This window comes from Bos grunniens, chromosome 22, assembly GCF_055505025.1.
Source record: "Bos grunniens cultivar Pamir isolate PY7600 chromosome 22, Bosgru_T2T1.0, whole genome shotgun sequence".
NCBI classification, from domain to species: domain Eukaryota; kingdom Metazoa; phylum Chordata; class Mammalia; order Artiodactyla; family Bovidae; genus Bos; species Bos grunniens.
The window spans coordinates 16840973-16858797 of NC_141186.1; the positions used below are offsets into that span (position 1 = coordinate 16840973).

At 45.6% G+C, this 17825-nt stretch overlaps 1 protein-coding gene across 6 annotated transcripts in view; it reads left to right on the plus strand.

Annotated features, from left to right (window-relative positions):
• The window catches only part of LOC147348143 (uncharacterized), a 43691-nt gene that overhangs the window by 12686 nt on the left and 13180 nt on the right, over window positions 1-17825 (plus strand). Inside the window, exon 5 of one of the 6 annotated variants that reach the window (XR_015151067.1) lies at window positions 12035-12439. The exons of 4 other annotated variants lie outside the window; for them this stretch is intronic. Coding sequence is in view for 1 of the 2 variants with exons in the window: in XM_086366490.1 (XP_086222616.1) it covers window positions 5960-5987 (28 nt within the window). In the remaining variant the exon portion in view is untranslated. Of the gene's footprint in view, window positions 1-5959; window positions 6094-12034; window positions 12440-17825 lie in introns of those variants that run through there. One more of the 6 variants, XM_086366490.1, reaches the window with a different exon arrangement.

The window sequence follows — 17825 nt, forward strand, 5'->3', positions numbered from 1 at the left end:
ATATCCATTCATCTGTGAATGGACATTTTGGTGGTTTCCAATGCTTGGCTCTTCTGTGGAGCACTGCTAGAGACATTGGGGTTCAGGTGTGATGGAGGATGGTTTTCTCTCCATAGCAGCCAGGGAGTGTGATTTAGTGATCTCCTGGTAGGTGTATTTTTCACTTCTGAACAAACCTGCAGGCTGTGTCTGTAGAGAGCCTGTTAACAGTCTCCATTCTGTGCAGCAACACGGTGGTGGTGGGGGGGCGGGGCGCGGCAGGGTTCTGTTTTCTCCAGTGGCCTCAAACATTTGTTCTTTGTAGAGTTAGCAGAGGACCAGCGCCAGATGCCACCTCGGCTGTCCTTTTGCATGGCGGTTGTTTTCATGGTTGAGAGGCGGAAGAACTTTCCAGGCTCATTGACATGTTGTAATAGTGAGGAGAATTTTCGCCTTGAAATAGGCTCTGAAATTAGGCACACTTTTGCATTCTTCTAGTATTTTGGAGAAGGCAATGGCACTCCACTCCAATACTCTTGCCTGGAAAGTCCCATGGACGGAGGAGCCTGGTAGGCTGCAGTCCATGGGATTGCAAAGAGTCAGAGACGACTGAGCGACTTCACTTTCACTTTTCACTTTCATGCATTGGAGAAGGAAATGGCAACCCACTCCAGTACTCTTGCCTGGAAAGTCCCATGGATGCAGGAGCCTGGTGGGCTGCCATCTATGGGGTCGCAGAGAGTCAGACACGACTGAAGCGACTTAGCAGCAGCAGCAGTGGCATTACCAACCACAGGATGTTTCTCCAGGGCGGGGATTATTTAGGGACCCCACAGGCCTTGTGAATATCTATAGCCTTAAGCACCAGGTTTGAAAGTTGTTGTTCACAGAAATGTCCACAAGGGGGCAGCACATCTTCATGCCCGATCTAGGAACTGGGAGAAGCTAAGCTTGAACAAAAGTTGTGTTTCTGGGTTGTACTGTACTTTGCACAGTGCCATGACAAAATGATAAGGGCTTGAGGGTCATTGCTTCCTCCCCTTTACCCTTCAGGCCCCCAGTCCCAGTCATATCAGAACCCCTGCAAATATGCTATGCTGAGGCCCATGTCTTAGGAAGCTGAATTGAGTGCAAAGGAGAAGGCTGAAATTGGGAAGCAGAACCCTGAGGGGACATGGAGACAGGGTGACTTGGCAAAGTTCTTTCAGCACAGAGGCGTCCAGCGTCTGTGGGTGTAGGGTAAGGGAGTTAGAGAAAGCGAGGTTCAGAAAAAGAACGAGACCGGCACTTTACAGGAACAGATCACCTTTAATGAGGCAGATTAGTGAGCTGCTGCACTTACCCAAGAAAAGAGTAAGTATATATAGGCATCTATGTGGAAAGCTACTGTCTTCGGGGGGCCTGTTCTTCTCCAAGGTTGTTAGGAGTAGTTATCTCTTAAAGGGCTGGGGCAAGGAATTTTGGAGGTCCGGCAGAGGCTGGACGGGCTGAGAGCTGGGCTTAATCAGCCTTAATGTCCATTTTTCTCTTTGGGTGAGAGAGTTCTTTGTTTTGCATAGAATGGTGGGGAGGACCTGGAGGGGAATCTTAACTCCAGCCTATTTTGAGCCATGTAACTGTCCTTCATTCCAGACCCTAAGGAATATATACAAAAAAAGAAAGAGAGGCAGGTGCCATTAATGTTCAGGGCTTCTTCGTGCTGATAAATGAGAGTCAATGCTTTGTGATCTGGGAGGAAGAAGTCCAAGGCCCATAGTGTTGATTTTCTATTCTAGCCGTCAGGGTCTCAAGCAAAACAGTCTTGACTTGGTCTTGGGAAGTGTCTCGGATTTGGTCTTGGAGGAATCTCTGGAAAAGATTAAACAAACAAGGCCCAAAAGTGAGTAGGAAGATGATAAGCATGAATGGTCTGAGAAGGGGTAAAAGTTACAAAAGGTTTCCTGTAGCCACAGGGTGGAGATGTAATCTTCAGTGTGTTCGAGCATGGATCCTTGAGGACTCGAGACCCAGATATCTGCCAGAAGTCGTCCCAGGAATAATTGTAGCCGTGAAACCGACAGGCTCATCCATCGCCAGTTGGGGCCAGTGGAAACCGTGAGAACTTCCAAGTTGTAGGGCCTGTGTGAGAAACTTGATAAGTATTAGTCTGGCAAGCATTTTCATCATTGGGCTGTGTAACCTTTTTTGACTGGGTGGTGTGTACCCAAGGGGTGATTTCTTTTAATTTTGCAGTGGTAGGGGTCAGCAGAATTACCGTGTAGGGTCTTTGCCATTTTGGGGTTAGATCTGAGGGGGACTGAACTGTCGTATAGACCTTGTCTCCTATTTGAAGGGATGGGTATGGAAGATTGGGGTGTGGTCGAGGGAGTAAGTTACCTATATGTTGCAAAGGGCATCTTGTATCTGGGCAAGTAAAGGAAAAGGGAGGTGGGAAGGCAGTTTGGGACTGTCTTGGGAGGACGGGAGACCCACAGGTATTATGGGCCTCTCATTCATGGCCTCAAATGGACTGATATTTAAGGGTTTTTTCCCGTAAGGCCCAGACCTTAAAGAAGGCTAATGGGAGGAGTTTAGTCCAGTCTCGATGAAGTTTGATCGTTAATTTGGTCAGAGTTTCTTTTAGGACTCGGTTGGCTCTCTCAACCTTAGCGGAAGACCGGGGATGATAAGGAATGTGAAACCTCCAAGGAACTTGACGGGCTCATGCAAAATTTTGGGTGATTTGGGATGTGAATTTGGGCCCGTTGTCAGACTGGAGGGAGGAAGGCATTCCAAACCTTGGGAGGATTTCAGTAAGAATAAGCTGAGTCACAGTAGGGGCTCGTTTGTTAGTAGTAGGGAAAGCTTCAATCCATCCAGAAAATGTATCTACGAAGACTAGGAGAAATTTAATCCTTTTTACAGGTGGCATGTGGGTGAAATCTACCTGCCAGTCTTGTGCAGGAAGATGTCTGTGAATTTGGTGGGTGGGGAAAGGAGTGGGGGCGAATGTTAGGATTTGTCTGCTGACAAATGGTACAAGTTTGGGTCAGATTATTTAAATAAGTTACATCGTCTTTAGTCAGTTTAATAAAGTTTTGAAGGCAAGCCTTAAGTACTTTTGTAGAGGGGTGGAAGAGGGAATGTAAATATGAAAGTAATGTGTGGATGTTAGGCTCATCAATCTGGGCTATAGAAAAGACAGGACTAACAGAGGCGGCCTGCCGTTTTGTGTCGTGATCTGTTATATTGTTATAAAAGGAGCTAGGACTATGTCGCTGATGTCTCCGGCCATGTATTAGAGCAGCTTGTTTTGGGAGCTGAGCTGCATGGAGGAGTTCAGAAATAAAAGAAGCATTGAGAACAAGTGTGTCTTTTTTTTTTTTTCCTTTTTTTTTTCAGGTGTGTCTTTTTGAGTGAGGAATCTCTTTCTTCTCCAGATTATAATGTTAGGATATAATACGTTATAGACGTATTTGGAGTCAGTGTAATTGTTTATCTTTTGGTTTTTGGCTAGGGTCAAAGCTTGTGTAAGAGCTATCAGTTCAGCCTGTGGTGAGAATGTTTGAGCTGGCAGTGTGGCTGACTTGATGAGGTGAGGGGGCATAACTATGTCAGGCTGTCCCTGAACTATAGAGCATTGAGCCCCAAATGGGGCTTGTTTTTGGGCAATGCCATCTATGAACCAGGATGGGACTTTGGGGTCAGTAAGGGGCTGATCAATTATATGTTCAAAGGGATTAAGTGTCATATCTAAGGTCTGAACACAGTCATGAAATAGGTGTTCTGCTTCTGGATCTGGTGTAGGGAGTAAGCTATCAGGATTAAGAGAAACGTTTACAAGGCATAAAAGAAAGGGATGGGTCGAGGTGGTGTGCGTGGAGGATCAGTAGTCGAGCAGGGGTCAGAGAAAGGAAAGCCATGAGAGAGTAAATCTTTGAAGGAATGAGGTGAGCATGCATTTAGAGGAGCATTTCGGGTGAGAGTTTGGGCTTCAGGTATTAAGAGGGTGGTTGCTGCTAAGGCCTGGAGACGAGGTGGCCATCTGAGCATGACGAGATCGAGTTGTTTAGATTAGTAAGCTAGAGGGCCCCATATGTCCCCCCTTTTTTGGCACAGAATCTCTAAAGCATGTCCTTGTTGAGAATGTACAAAAAGGAAAAAAGGCTTGGTGTAATCAGGTAAGTAAAGGGAAGGGGCCTATAGTAAATGTTTGATCAAAGTCTATTGGGGTGTGGAGAGAGGTGGGGGCCAATAAGCGATCATGTAAGTTTCTTTGAGTAGCTTGGTAGAGAGAATTTGCATGGAGGGCAAAATTTGGGACCCATATTTGGAAGAAGTTTAATAGACCTAATAGAGAAAGCCGTTTTCTCTTGGTCTGGGGCCTGGGGGTCTGTGTCAAGGCTCGAAATCTCTGAGTTGGGATTATTGTTTTAAGTCTTTGTCAGGATTCTGTGGTCAGGATATATTGAGTTTGGGTTATTACTTGAGAGGCATTTTTAAGAAAGACCTGTGGGGGGTGGGAATGGTGTCTGGCTACTGATGGGGCTTCGGTGTCCCAGACCTGAGGATCTATTGGGGGAAGATCAGGGGGCAGGTTTTGGGAGTGAGGGCTTGCCAGGGGTTCGGGTGCTATTTGGATGCAAAGAACTGATACGGGATCTAAGAATGGGAAGTTTACAGAGTTTGTAGCTTGGCTGGAAGATTACGTCCCATCCATGTCATCGGGCATTGAGGAACTATTATAAAAGAATGCGTTAGTGTTGTTTTGCCAAAGGAACAAAGGAGAGGAGGGTTTATTTGGGGATACAAAGGGATGTCTGAGACCCCTTTGATAGCCAGTTTTGAAGGTTGGAGAGGGCCCTTTCTGCTGCTGCTAAGTCGCTTCAGTCGTGTCTGACTCTGTGCAACCCCATAGACGGCCTCCTACCAGGCTCCTCTGTCCCTGGGATTCTCCAGGCAAGAACACTGGAGTGGGTTGCCATTTCCTTTTCCAATGCATGAAAGTGAAAAGTGAAAGTGAAGTCGCTCAGTTGTGTCCGATTCTTAGCGACCTCATGGACTGCAGCCTACCAGGCTCCTCCGTCCATGGGATTTTCCAGGCAAGAGTACTGGAGTGGGGTGCCATTGCCTTCTCTGGGAGAGGGCCCTTAAAGGAGGTTAAAAGTGAACAGGCCGCTCCAGCATCTGATAGAAACGAGACTTTGTGTCCAGCCACTGTGTCAGTTACCTGAAGCCCCGAGTCCGTCCGTATGGGGCAGACTTGGGGTCTGGAGCTTGGGCTCTGTCACTGGAATGACTCGGGCACAATTGGATCATCTCTCACCTCATCCGAGGAACCATGGTCTGGGGTGCCAGCGCCTCCCTGAGTCTGGTTCCTGGCCCACTGTTGTTGGGCCTGGGGTGGACCCCGAGGTTTGGTGGGTAGTGTCTGAGAACAATCTGTTTTTCAGTGGCCCCACTGTTTGCAGGTGGGGCAGGGTTTGGTGGGTGGCCGGGGATTTGGGCAGGACCTAGCCCAGTGTCCCGTTTGGTTACATCTGAAGCAGGGCCCTGGAGGGTTAGGTCTCATAAGGGTGGGCCGAGGTTGATGGGCCAAAGGGGTTGGTTTTTTCCTTGGATATCTTCGGGGAATAAAGCATATTTGGCCTTTTTTTTCTTTTCTTTTTCTTTTTTCGCTCCTTCCCTATTGTTGAAAGCTTTAAAGGCTATTTCTAGGAGCTCTCGCTGAGGGGTTTTGGGGGCCCTTTTCTGACTGGCAAAGTTTTCGGCGTTTATTGGGGGCTGCCTGGCTTATGAACTGGATGTGTAGGTACAGAAGTCTGGCGGGGGTGGAAATATCTAAATTGGTGTATTTGTGGACTGCCTCAGTAAGCCGTGAAAGAAAAAGGGCAGGATTTTTATCTTTTTCCTGAGTCACTTCCCTAATCTTATCGTAGTTAATATGAATGTGAGAGCTTTTTAGCATTTCTTCCAGTAAACGGGTGATCATATGATGCAGGTCCTGGATGTCAGCATCGCCTGCTTGATATTTCCACTGTGGCTCAGTTAAAGGGACTGCATCATCAGCCACCGGATTAGTCCTATCTTGGTTATGGATCTGATCAGCGTGAGTCCGGGCTGCCTGTCATATCCGTTTTTTTTTTTCCATCGGGGTTAAAGTGGAATTTAGGATGTAATAAAGATCATTCTAGGTTAAATGATTTGTTTGTGTAAGGCGGAGGAATGTTTTTCTGTATCTAGTAGGATTTTCTGAAAAGGATCTCAATAGTTTGTTTCTTCAGTTTGGCTCATATCAGAAATGGAGAAAGGCCCAGGAACCGGTATGGGGCCCTCCAATCCTACTAACCCTGAAAGGAAATGTGTTTGCTTCGGGTCCTGGACGATGGAGGGGCTGGAAGTCTCTTCTGGGGTTTTGGAGTCATTGCTTTCTGTTTTGGAGAAGGAATGGCTGGAGGATGGGGTCTCGTCTCCAGAAGCTTTTTCTTTGGGGCAGTAGGGAGGAGGCTCAGTTGCCGGGTCGAAATCGGGGGGCTGAGGGTTTAGGGGGCCTTTTAGGGGCTTTAGATGTGGATTCTTTTGTAATGGAGGGGGAGAGAGAGCAGAGGAGGATAGGTAGAACAGTCTTTGCAGAAAAAGCACAGCTTTTAAGGTCTCAGAAGGCTTGAATATAGGGGCCTCCAACCATTTGCCATTCCGTTTGAGGAAGTTACTGAGATCTGATAAAATATTGAAATCAAAAGTCCCGAACTCAGGCCAGTGGTCTTAATTGTCTAATTGGTACTGAGGCCAGATCTGTATACAGAGCTGTTTTAAGCGGTTAGCTTTGAGTTCAGTGAGTGAGAGTGTTTTGAGATTCTTGAGAACACAGGCCATAGCGGAATCTTTTGGAACAGATTGGTCAGACCCCATAATTGAAAGGCAAGCAGAGGCTCCTATTGGGAGCTCGAGTCGTCACCAGTAGTCGCAATATGAGTTACGAGAAAAGAGCTCTGTGTCGAGGTGGAGCATCCCCCACCGTTGCCTACAGAGTGGCCCTAGGCTGGGGTCCCCGGGACCCGGAGAGGACCGGGTTCTAGGGCGCCTCCAGAACACCGTGCGGATCTTCCCTTAATCTAGGCGCCGGCTTGAGAGGAGTGTTGCGTGTAAAGCAGTCGAATGGCAAAAGGCCTGTCCTGGAGTTGGTTGGTCTCGTGGAAAAGAAAGTGTAGAGAAAAGAGGGAGAGAGAGAGAGGCCAGTATTCCTCGGGTTACATGGAAAACCAGTAAAGCCCTTACACAGGGCTTGTGCCGCTCACGAAGGCACAGGCCGTCCTCTGGAAGAGGTCTTGAAAGCCCGGTAGACAGGCTTCCACGTTCCGAAGAGGTGGCCGTGGAGAACGAGGAGGAACCTCCACATCCCAGGTTTTGGCACCAAAAATGTAGGGTAAGGGAGTTAGAGAAGGCGAGGTTCAGAAAAAGAATGAGACCAGTACTTTACAGGAACAGATCACCTTTAATGAGGCGAGAAGGGGCAGCAGTCAGATTAGTGAGCTGCTGCACTAACCCAAGAAGAGAGTAAGTATATATAGGCATCTTATGTGGAAAGCTACTGTCTTACTGGGGCCTGTTCTTCCTCAAGGTTGTTAGGAGTAATTATCTCTTAAACAGCTGGGATAAGGAATTTTGGAGGTCGGCAGAGGCTGAACCGGCTGGGAGCTGGGCGTAATCAACCTAATGTCCATTTTTTCTTCGGGTGAGAGTTCTTTGTGTTGCATAGAATGGTGGGGAGGACCTGGAGGGGAACTTTTAACTCCAGGCTATTCTGAGCCCTGTTACTGTCCCTCAGTGGGGGCCAGTAGGCTTAGTGAGGGTGGAGGAGGGCCAGCCTGGATCTGAGGATTGAGGTCCCCTGCGCAGAGGACGAGGCCCTCCAGATCCAGGGAAGAGCTCATTTGCATACCCATCCTCCCACCTCCCTCAGCCAGGAGACAGCCCACCCTGGGGACCCACGCCTGCTCAGGCCCAGAGGATGTGACACCAGCGTAGCCCCTCTGGAAGGAGGGGTCGAGCACAGGCCTTTGGGTGTCATTTGTTCCTGTCGTGTAAGCTGTATTTTCGATTGGAGTTCCCTTGCAAGGTTAGCTTGTTGTCAGGAGCACAGCCACTCGATCCATCTGTCCACACAGACGCAGGTATTCTCGTACCCATTCTCTACATGAGTAAGTTAATATACGTTTGAGTAGAGCTCCATGTGCACACAGGAAGCTGTTGTTCATTACCCTTTATCTCTCTGTCTGTCTGTCTAGGCCTCCACCAAACTCTCTGTATACCTCCCTATCTATAATTCTGTCTCTATTTCTCTTTCTGGCTATCAGTACATTTCTCTACCTATGTTTATATATCTGTCCATTTATTCACTATTTCTGTGTGTATTCATCTTCTAAGTCCATGAATCTAGCTATCTCTATATCCATCTAAGTCTGGCTGGCTGGCTGGCTTTGTAGCTATGAATGTGTCTTTGTGTCTTTATCTCTGTTTTTCTCTCCAGGTACCAATGTAGACGGGAATCCAGCTATTGATCTATCTCTGTCTATATTCGTCTCTTTCTCTCTGCATCTGTTAGTAGATCTATTTATCTACATTTCTATGTTCTTTCATCCTCTGTGTTTGTTTATATTTTATCCATATCTCGATGGATCCAGTGTTCTTATATCTAGCTATATATGTAACCACATTATCTCTGGATTTCATACCTCTGAATCTCTAGGTCTTTATATACATTTTTATTTATATCTATCCATGTATCTACATAAACAGGTATTTATTGATAAATTTACAGCTGTATCTAACTCTTCTGCTGTCATTCCAGCTGTCCAGCTCCCTTTTTGTCTGCATATCTATCCACTTCTCTGTGTCACTCAAATTTGATATGTTTTCATCCCAAACTCCTCAGTTACCCTTCCTCTCATTCTAGACATCCCTTTGCCAAGTCTCAGTTTGATGTCTCTGGCTGGGAATCTGTCTCTGTTGGGGAAACTCGTTCATTTGTGATGCTTTTGGATTCCACCTGAAAGCTGCCGTACGTATACTATTCATCTTTCTCTGTCTGATTTCCTGGAGTCAGTGTGATCATCTGAGGGACTATCAATGCGGAAGAGCTGGCATGATTTTCTTGGTGTTTCTGGCTGAGTCATCATCCATTGCATGTATGTAGGCCGTCTTCCTTATCCATTCATCTGTGAATGGACATTTTGGTGGTTTCCAATGCTGGACTCTTCTGGGGAGCCCCACAGGAGACATTGGGGTTCAGGTGTGATGGAGAAGGATGGTTTTCTCTGGATAGCAGCCCCGGAGTGTGATTTGGGGATCTCCTGGTAGGTGCATTTTTTGCCTTTGAACAAACCTGCAGGCCGTGTCTGTAGCAAGACTGTTAACAGCCTCCATTCTGTGCAGCAACACAGCAGGGTTCTGTTTTCTCCAGGCAGCCTTGAACATTTGTTCTTTGTAGAGTTAGCGGAGGACCAGCGCCAGACGCCACCTCGGCTGTCCTTTTGCATGGCAGTTGTCTTCATGGTTGAGAGGCTGAAGAACTCTCCAGGTTCGTTGACAAGCTGTAATTGTGAGGAGAATTTTCGCCTTGAAATAGGCTCTGAAATTAGGCACACTTTTGCATTCTTCTAGTATTACCAGCCACAGGAAGTTTCTCCAGGGCGGGGATCATTTAGGGCCCCGCAGGCCTTGTGAATATCTAGATAGATGGATATAGAGGTAGCTGGAATCATGGACTTCGGAGATAAATATTAACAGAGAGAAAGGTAGTAAAACTACTGGATGTATAGATAATGAATGGATAGAGATATAAATACAGGTAGATAAATTAATTAATACCCAGATTGAGAAATATAGACAGAATTAGAGATTTTCTCAATGTGGAGAAGACAGAACCCCCGTGTTGCTGCACGGAATGGAAACTGTTACAGCCTCTCTGAAAACACAGCCTGTAGGGTTGTTCATAGGTGAAAAATGCACCTACCAGGAGATCTGCACATTGCACTGCAGGGCCGCTATCCAGAGAAAACCATCCTTCTTCTAGACACCTGAACCCCACTGTCACCTGCAGCGCTCCCCAGAGGAGACAAGCACTGGAAACTCCCCAAAATGTCCATTCACAGAGGAATACGGAAGACAGGCTGCATACATGCAGTAGCTAATGACTCATCCAGAAACACCAGGGAAGTCGTGTCACTTGCAGCCACACTGAAGGACCCTCACACTGACTCAAGGAAACCAGATGGAGAAAGATGAAGAGTGTACACAGTACAGCATTCAGCAGAATCCAGAAGCAATGCAAATGAACTGGTGTCCCAGCAGAAACGGATTCCCAGACGGAGACATCAAACTGGGACTTGGCCAAGCAATGTCTGGGACGAGGGGAGATGTAATCGAGGATGTTGGGATTAAAACATACGAAGTTTGGGTGACATATGGAGGTGGAGAGAGATGTGGGCATAAAGGGAGCTGGAGAGGTGGAAAGACAGTGGGAGAGTTAGATATAGCTGTAAAAATATCAATAGATACATGCTTATGTAGATACATGGGTAGATATAAATTAAAATGTGTATCAACACGTAGCTATAGAGAGATTTGGAGGGATGAAACTCAGAGATAGTGTGATAGAGATCTAGCTGGAGATAGGGAGACTGGATCCATAGAGAGATGGATAAAACATAAATACACAGAGGATGAAAGGACGTGGAAAGATCTTCCAATAGCTGCAGAGAAGCAGAGAGAGAGAGATGAATATAGACGGGGAGGTAGATCAGTAGCTGGATTCCTGGATACATAGGTACCTGGAGAAAGAAAAACACAAATACAGAGATAGATACATAGCCAGCTAGACAGACAGACAGACCTAGATAGATGGATATAGAGGCAGCTGGAATCATGGACTTAAAAGAGGAATACACACACAGAGAAACAGTGAGGCCGATGGATGTATAGATAGCGAATGAATGGACAGAGATAAAAATATAGGTAGAGAAATTTATTGATAGCCAGAAAGAGAAATAGAGACAGAATTATAGATGAGGTGGTATACAGAGAGTTTGGTGGAGGCCTGGAAAGATAGTTAGAAAGAAAGTTAATGAACTATGACTTCCTGGATACAACAGGGAGTTCTCCTCAACAGGGTAGTAAGTTACTCGTGTAGAGAATGTGCAAAGGGATACTTACGTCCATACAGACAGATGGATCAAGGAGCTGTGCTCCTGACAAGAGGCTAACTTTGCAAGTAAACTGTACTGCAAGAGAAGATACGAATCACACAAGAATAGAAAATTAAACCCAAAGGCCTGTGTTCAACCCCTCCTTCCTGATGGGTTATGTTGGTGTCACATCCACGGGGCCTGAGCAGGCATGGGTCCCAAGGCTGGGCTGTGGTGGAGCTGCAGGAACTGTGGAGGTTATGCCAGCTGCTGCTCCCCCCACTGTATCTGGACTACCTCGTCCCTACTTTTGGGACCTCCTTTCCCAGATTCAGACTGGTCTGCTTATAGCTATGCCAAGGTTTGTGTCTCTGAAGGGTCATGAACCCCCTGTCCATGAAGAGTTTCATAAAGTCATATTGTCTCCTAGGCTTCTGGGGCTGGACTTCCAGCCTCCTTCCTTAGAGTCTCCCATCTACTTACCACAGCACCCTCATCATAGCACTTTGGCAGAATTTTGGATTTGTCTGGGGCCAGAGGTCAAGTGTAAGCAATGAGATACAGCCCTTGAGTATTTCTTCAGACACTTTCCACTTGTAAGTTACCAGGCAGAAACAGGACTACCTCTAGGCTATGGTTGCAAGAGTGGGTCATAAAGAAGGGCTCCTTGCTTGTGGTTCTGTCTCAAAACAATTTGAACCTTGGTGCTTTGTCCTTTGTTCAGTCACTAGGTTGTGTCCAACTTTTTATCACCCCATGGACTGCAGCACACCAGGTCTCCCTGTCCCCAACCATCTCCCAGAGTTTGTCCAAGTTCATGGTCATTGCCTCAGTGAGGCCATCCAACCATTTCATCCTCTGTTGCCCCCTTCTCCTTTTGTCTTTCCCAGCATCAGGGTCTTTTCCAATGAGTCAGCTCTTTGCATCAGGTGGCCAAAGTACAGAGCTTCAAGCAACAGTTCTTCCAGTGAACACCGAGGACTGATCTCCTTTAGGACTGACTGGTTTGATCTCCTTGCAGTCCAAGGGATTCTCAAGAGTCTTCTCCAGCACCACAAATTGAAAGCATCAATTCTTCATCATTCAGCCTTCTTTATGAACAAACTCTCACATCTGTACCTGACTACTGGAAAAACCAAACTAGATAGACCTTCACTGGCATAGTGATATGTCTGCTTTTCAATATGCTGTCTAGCTTTGTCATAGCTTTTCTTTCAAGGAGCAAGTCGCTTTTAATTTCATGGCTGCAGTCTCCATCCGCAGTGACTCTGGAGCCCAAGAAAATAAAATCTGTCATTATTTTCACTTTTTCCCCCTTCTATTAATATTTGCCACGAAGTGATGGGACCAGATGCCATGATCTTAGTTTTCTCAATGTTGACTTTCAAGTGAGCTTCACTCCCATCAGAGGCTCTTTAGTTACTCTTTACTTTCTGCCTTTAGAGTAGTATCTGTGTAGAGATTGTTGATATTTCTCCTGACAGTCTTCATTCCAGCTTGTGATTCACCCAGCCTGGCATTTCACATGATGTACTCTGAATAGAAGTTAAATAAGCAGGGTGACAATATATAGCCTTGTCGTACTCTTTCCCAATTTTGAATCAGTCCTTTATTCCATGTCTGGTTATTCCATAACTGTTGTTTCTTAACTTGAATACAGGTTTCTCAGGAGACTGGTAAGGTGGTCTGGTATTCCCACCTCTTTAAGAATTTTCTACATTTTGTTGTGATCCACACATTCAAAGTCTTTAGTGTAGTCAATGAAGGAGGTGTTTTTCCTGGAACTCCTTTTCTATCTCCATGAATCAGGGAATGTTGACAGTCTTATCTCTGGTTTCCTCTTCCTCTTCGAAACCCATCCTGTACATCTTCAAGTTCTCATTTCAAGTACAGCTTAAGCCTAGCTTGACAGATTTTGACCATAATCTTGCTAGCATGTGAAATGAGCGCAGTTGTACAGTAGCTTGAACATTCTTTGGCATTGCCCTTCTTTGGGATTGAAAAGAAAACTGACCCTTTCCAGTCCTGTGGCCACTGCTGAGTTTTCCACATTTGCTGGCATATTGAGTGCAGCACTTTCACAGCATCATCTTTCAGGATTTGAAATAGCTCAACTGGAATTCCATCACCTCCACTAGCTTTGTTCATAGTGATGCTTTCTAAGGCCCACTTGACTTCACATTCCAGGATGTCTGGCTCTAAGTGATTGACCACACCATCACAGTTATCCAGGTCATTAAGATCTTTCTTGCATAGTTTTTCTGTGTATTCTTGTCACCTCTTCTTAATCTTTTTGGCTTCTGTTAGGTCCTTATTGTTTCTCTTCTTTCTTGTTCCCAGTCTTTCATCAAATGTTTCCTTGATATCTCCAGTTTTCTTGAAGAGATCTCTACTCATTCTATTGTTTTCCTCTGTTTCTTTACATCGTTTATTTAAGAAGGCCTTGTTATCTCTCTCCACGATTTTCTGGAACTCTGCATTCAGTTCGGTATATCTTTCCCTTTCTCCCTTGCCTTTTGCTTCTTTTCTTTCCTCAGCTATTTATAAGGCTTCCTCAGACAACCACTTTGCCGTCTTCCATTTCTTTTTGCTTGGGATTGTTTTGGTCACGGCCTCCTGTACAGTGTTACGAACCTCCATCCAAAATTCTTCAGGCATCCTATCAGATCTAATCCATTAAATCTATTTGTCACTTCCACTATATAATCGTAAGGGATTTGATTTAGGTCATACCTGAATGGAGTAGTGGTTTTCCCTACTTTCTTCAATTAAGCCTGAATTTTTCAATAAGGAGCTCAGGATCTGAGCCACAGTCAGTTCCAGACGTTGTTTTCATGGACTGTATAGAGCTTCTCCATTTTGGCTGCAAAGAACAATCAGATTTTAAGTACTGACCATCTGGTGATGTCCATGTGTGGAGTCATCTCTTGGGTTATTGGAAGAGGGTGTTTGCTATGACCAATGGGTTCTCTTGGGAAACTCTTAGCCTTTGTCCTGCTTCATTTTGTAATCCACAGGCAAACTTTCCTGTTATTCTGGGTTTCTCTTGACTTCCTACTTTTTTATTCCAGTCCCCTATGAAGAAAAGGATATCTCTTTTTGGTGTTAGTTCTAGAAGGTGTTGTAGGTCTTCACAGAATGGGTCAACTTCAGCTTCTGCAACATTAGTGGTTGGGACATAGACTTGGATTTCTGTGATGTTGAATGGTTTGCCTTGGAAATGAACCAAGATCCTTCTGTCATTTTTGAGATCGCACCCAAGTACTGCATTTCAGACTTTCTTGTTGACCGTGATGGCTACTCCATTTCTTCTAAGGGATTCTTGCCCATCAGTTCAGTTCAGTCACTCAGTCGTGTCCGACTCTTTGTGACCCCGTGAATTGCAGCACGCCAGGCCTCCCTGTCCATCACCAACTCCCGGAGTTCACTCAGACTCACATCCATTGAGTCAGTGATGCCATCCAGACATCTTATCCTCTGTCGACCCCTTCTCCTCCTGCCCCCAATGCCTTCCAGCATCAGAGTCTTTTCCCATGAGTCATCTCTTCACATGAGGTGGCCAAAGTACTGGAGTTTCAGCTTTAGCATCATTCCTTCCAAAGAAATCCTAGGGCTGATCTCCTTCAGAATGGACTGGTTGGATCTCCTTGCAGTCCAAGGGACTCTCAAGAGTCTTCTCCAACACCACAGTTCAAAAGCATCAATTCTTCGGCGCTCAGCCTTCTTCACAGTCCAACTCCCACATCCATACATGACCACAGGAAAAACCATAGCCTTGACTAGACGGACCTTTGTTGGCAAAGTAATGTCTCTGCTTTTCAATATGCTGTCTAGGTTGGTCATAACTTTCCTTCCAAGGAATAAGTGTCTTTTAATTTCATGGCTGCAGTCACCATCTGCAGTGATTTTGGAGCCCCCAAAAATAAAGTCTGACACTGTTTCCCCATCTGTTTCCCATGAAGTGATGGCACCAGATGCCATGATCTTCGTTTTCTGAATGTTGAGCTTTAAGCCAACTTTTTCACTCTCCACTTTCACTTTCATCAAGAGACTTTTTAATTCCTTTTCATACTGTATTGGTGTTTTTCTTTCTGGAAAAAAAAGAAAAAAAAAATTCCTTTTCACTTTCTTCCATAAGGGTGGTGTCATCTGCATATCTGAGGTTATTGATATTTCTCCCGGCAATCTTGATTCCAGCTTGTGTTTCTTCCAGTCCAGCGTTTCTCATGATGTACTCTGCATATAAGTTAAATAAGCAGGGTGACAATATACAGCCTTGACGTACTCCTTTTCCTATTTGGAACCAGTCTGTTGTTCCATGTCCAGTTCTAACTGTTGCTTCCTGACCTGCACACAAATTTCTCAAGAGGCAGATCAGGTGTTCTGGTATTCCCATCCCTTTCAGAATTTTGCACAGTTTATTGTGATCCACACAGACAAAGGCTTTGGCATAGTCAATAAAGCAGAAATAGATGTTTTTCTGGAACTCTCTTGCTTTTTCCATGATCCAGTGGATGTTGGCAATTTGATCTCTGGTTCCTCTGCCTTTTCTAAAACCAGCTTGAACATCAGGAAGTTCATGCTTCACGTATTGCTGAAGCCTGGCTTGGAGAATTTTGAGCATTACTTTACTAGCGTGTGAGATGAGTGCAATTGTGCGGTAGTTTGAGCATTCTTTGGCATTGCCTTTCTTTGGGATTGGAATGAAAACGGACCTTTTCCAGTCCTGTGGCCACTACTGAGTTTTCCAAATGTGCTGGCATATTGAGTGCAGCAGTTTCACAGCATCATCTTTCAGGATTTGAAAGAGCTCAACTGGAATGCCATCACCCTAGTAAATATAATAGTCATCTGAATTAAATTCGCCTATTCCTGTCCACTTTAGTTGGCTGATTCCTAAGATGTTGATGTTCAGTCAAGCCATCTCCTGCTTGACTATGTCCAATTTACCTTGATTTCTGGACCTAATATTCAAGGTTCTTATGCAATATTGTTCTTTACAGCATCAGACACATCTTTTACCACCATCTTTCAACCAGACCATCTGGTTCTGTCACCATCAGACACATCCACAACTGAGCGTCATTCCCACTTTGGCCCAGTGGCTTGTTTCTTACTAGAGCTGTTAATAATTGTGCTCCAGTAGCATACCGAATGCAGTATGACCTGGGGGGGTCGGGGGTGCTCATCTCCCGGTGTCATAACTTCTTGCCTTTTCATACTGTCCATGAAGTTTTCTAGGCACAAAAACTCAAGTGGGTTGCCATTTCTTTCTCCAGTGGACCACATTTTGTCAGAACTCTTCACTATGACCTGTCCATCTTGGGTGGCCTTCATGGCTCATAGCTTCACTGAGTTATGCAAGCCCCTTCACCACTACAAGGCTGTGATCCATGAAGGGAAAGCTGGTGCTTCAGGGTGCTTAATATTCACAAGGCCTGTGGGACTGTAAATGACCTCTTCCCTTAAGAAATGCCCTGCAGTTGGTAAATCAATGAATTCAGTACAGGGCCAACTCTTAAGATGCCATTTCAAGAGCAAAATTTTCCTCCCATTCTTTAAAGAAAAAAAACAATCACATGAAAATATGCTCAGCATCTTTGGGTTTTCCTTGGGGGTCCAGTGGTTAAGAACATGACTTCCCATGCAGGGGATGCAAGTTCGATCCTCTTGGGAAACTAAGATCTCACTTGCCTCAGAGCAGCTAGGCCCAAGGGGTGAACCCATGGAGTGAAACTCCTGAGCCCACGTGCTCTAGAATTCCCACGCCAGCTAGAGTGGCCCACACCACAGTGCAGACCCTGAGTGCTGCAACTAAGACGCAATGCAGCCAAAAAGAAAAATATGTAATTTTTTAAGTTTTTAATGAAAATAAGTACCTACCATATTCCCTTCAGGCCTTGGTGACCTGGGCTGGTATCTCATCCCTAAGGAGGCTTGGGTTCCAAGGCTAGACTCTCCTCTGGCTGAGGCTGCTGGGGAGGTTGTACCAACAATGAGCCCCCTGGGACCTGTAGTGTCTGGTCCCCTCTGGATGTGACCACAATCTTTAGATCCAGGTGGTCCCTCTTGCAGCTAAACCAAGCCTAAAGGACCCCCAAAATGATGGTCCCTTCAGGCGTGAAGAGCTTTGAAAAGTCATCTGGTCTCCCATGTCCTCTGAGTTCCCACTTCCTTAGAGGCACCCCACTTACAAAATGACAACCCCTCAGCATAGCAGCTTGGCAGGGATTCCAATATACCTGGAGGAGAAGGGTGAGGAAGGAGCAGTAATGAATCACAAGCCCTTGGATATTTGTGCTGGTACACTACACTCTAATGGACAACCTGGGAACAAAACTTTCCCTAGGGCTCTGGTTGCCCCAGCAACCAGAGTTGGCATGAAGAAATCCTGCATCTTGTGGCCATTGCTTGCAACTACAACTTGCAAATCGGTGCTTAACATTCATTCACAAGGGCTGTAAGGATGTAAATAAATAACTCCTACCCGCTTAAAGCTCAACATTCAGAAAACGAAGATCATGGCATCCGGTCCCATCACTTCATGGGAAATAGATGGGGAAACAGTGGAAACAGTGTCAGACTTTATTTTTTTGGGCTCCAAAATCACTGCAGATGGTGACTGCAGCCATGAAATTAAAAGACGCTTACTCCTTGGAAGGAAAGTTATGACCAACCTAG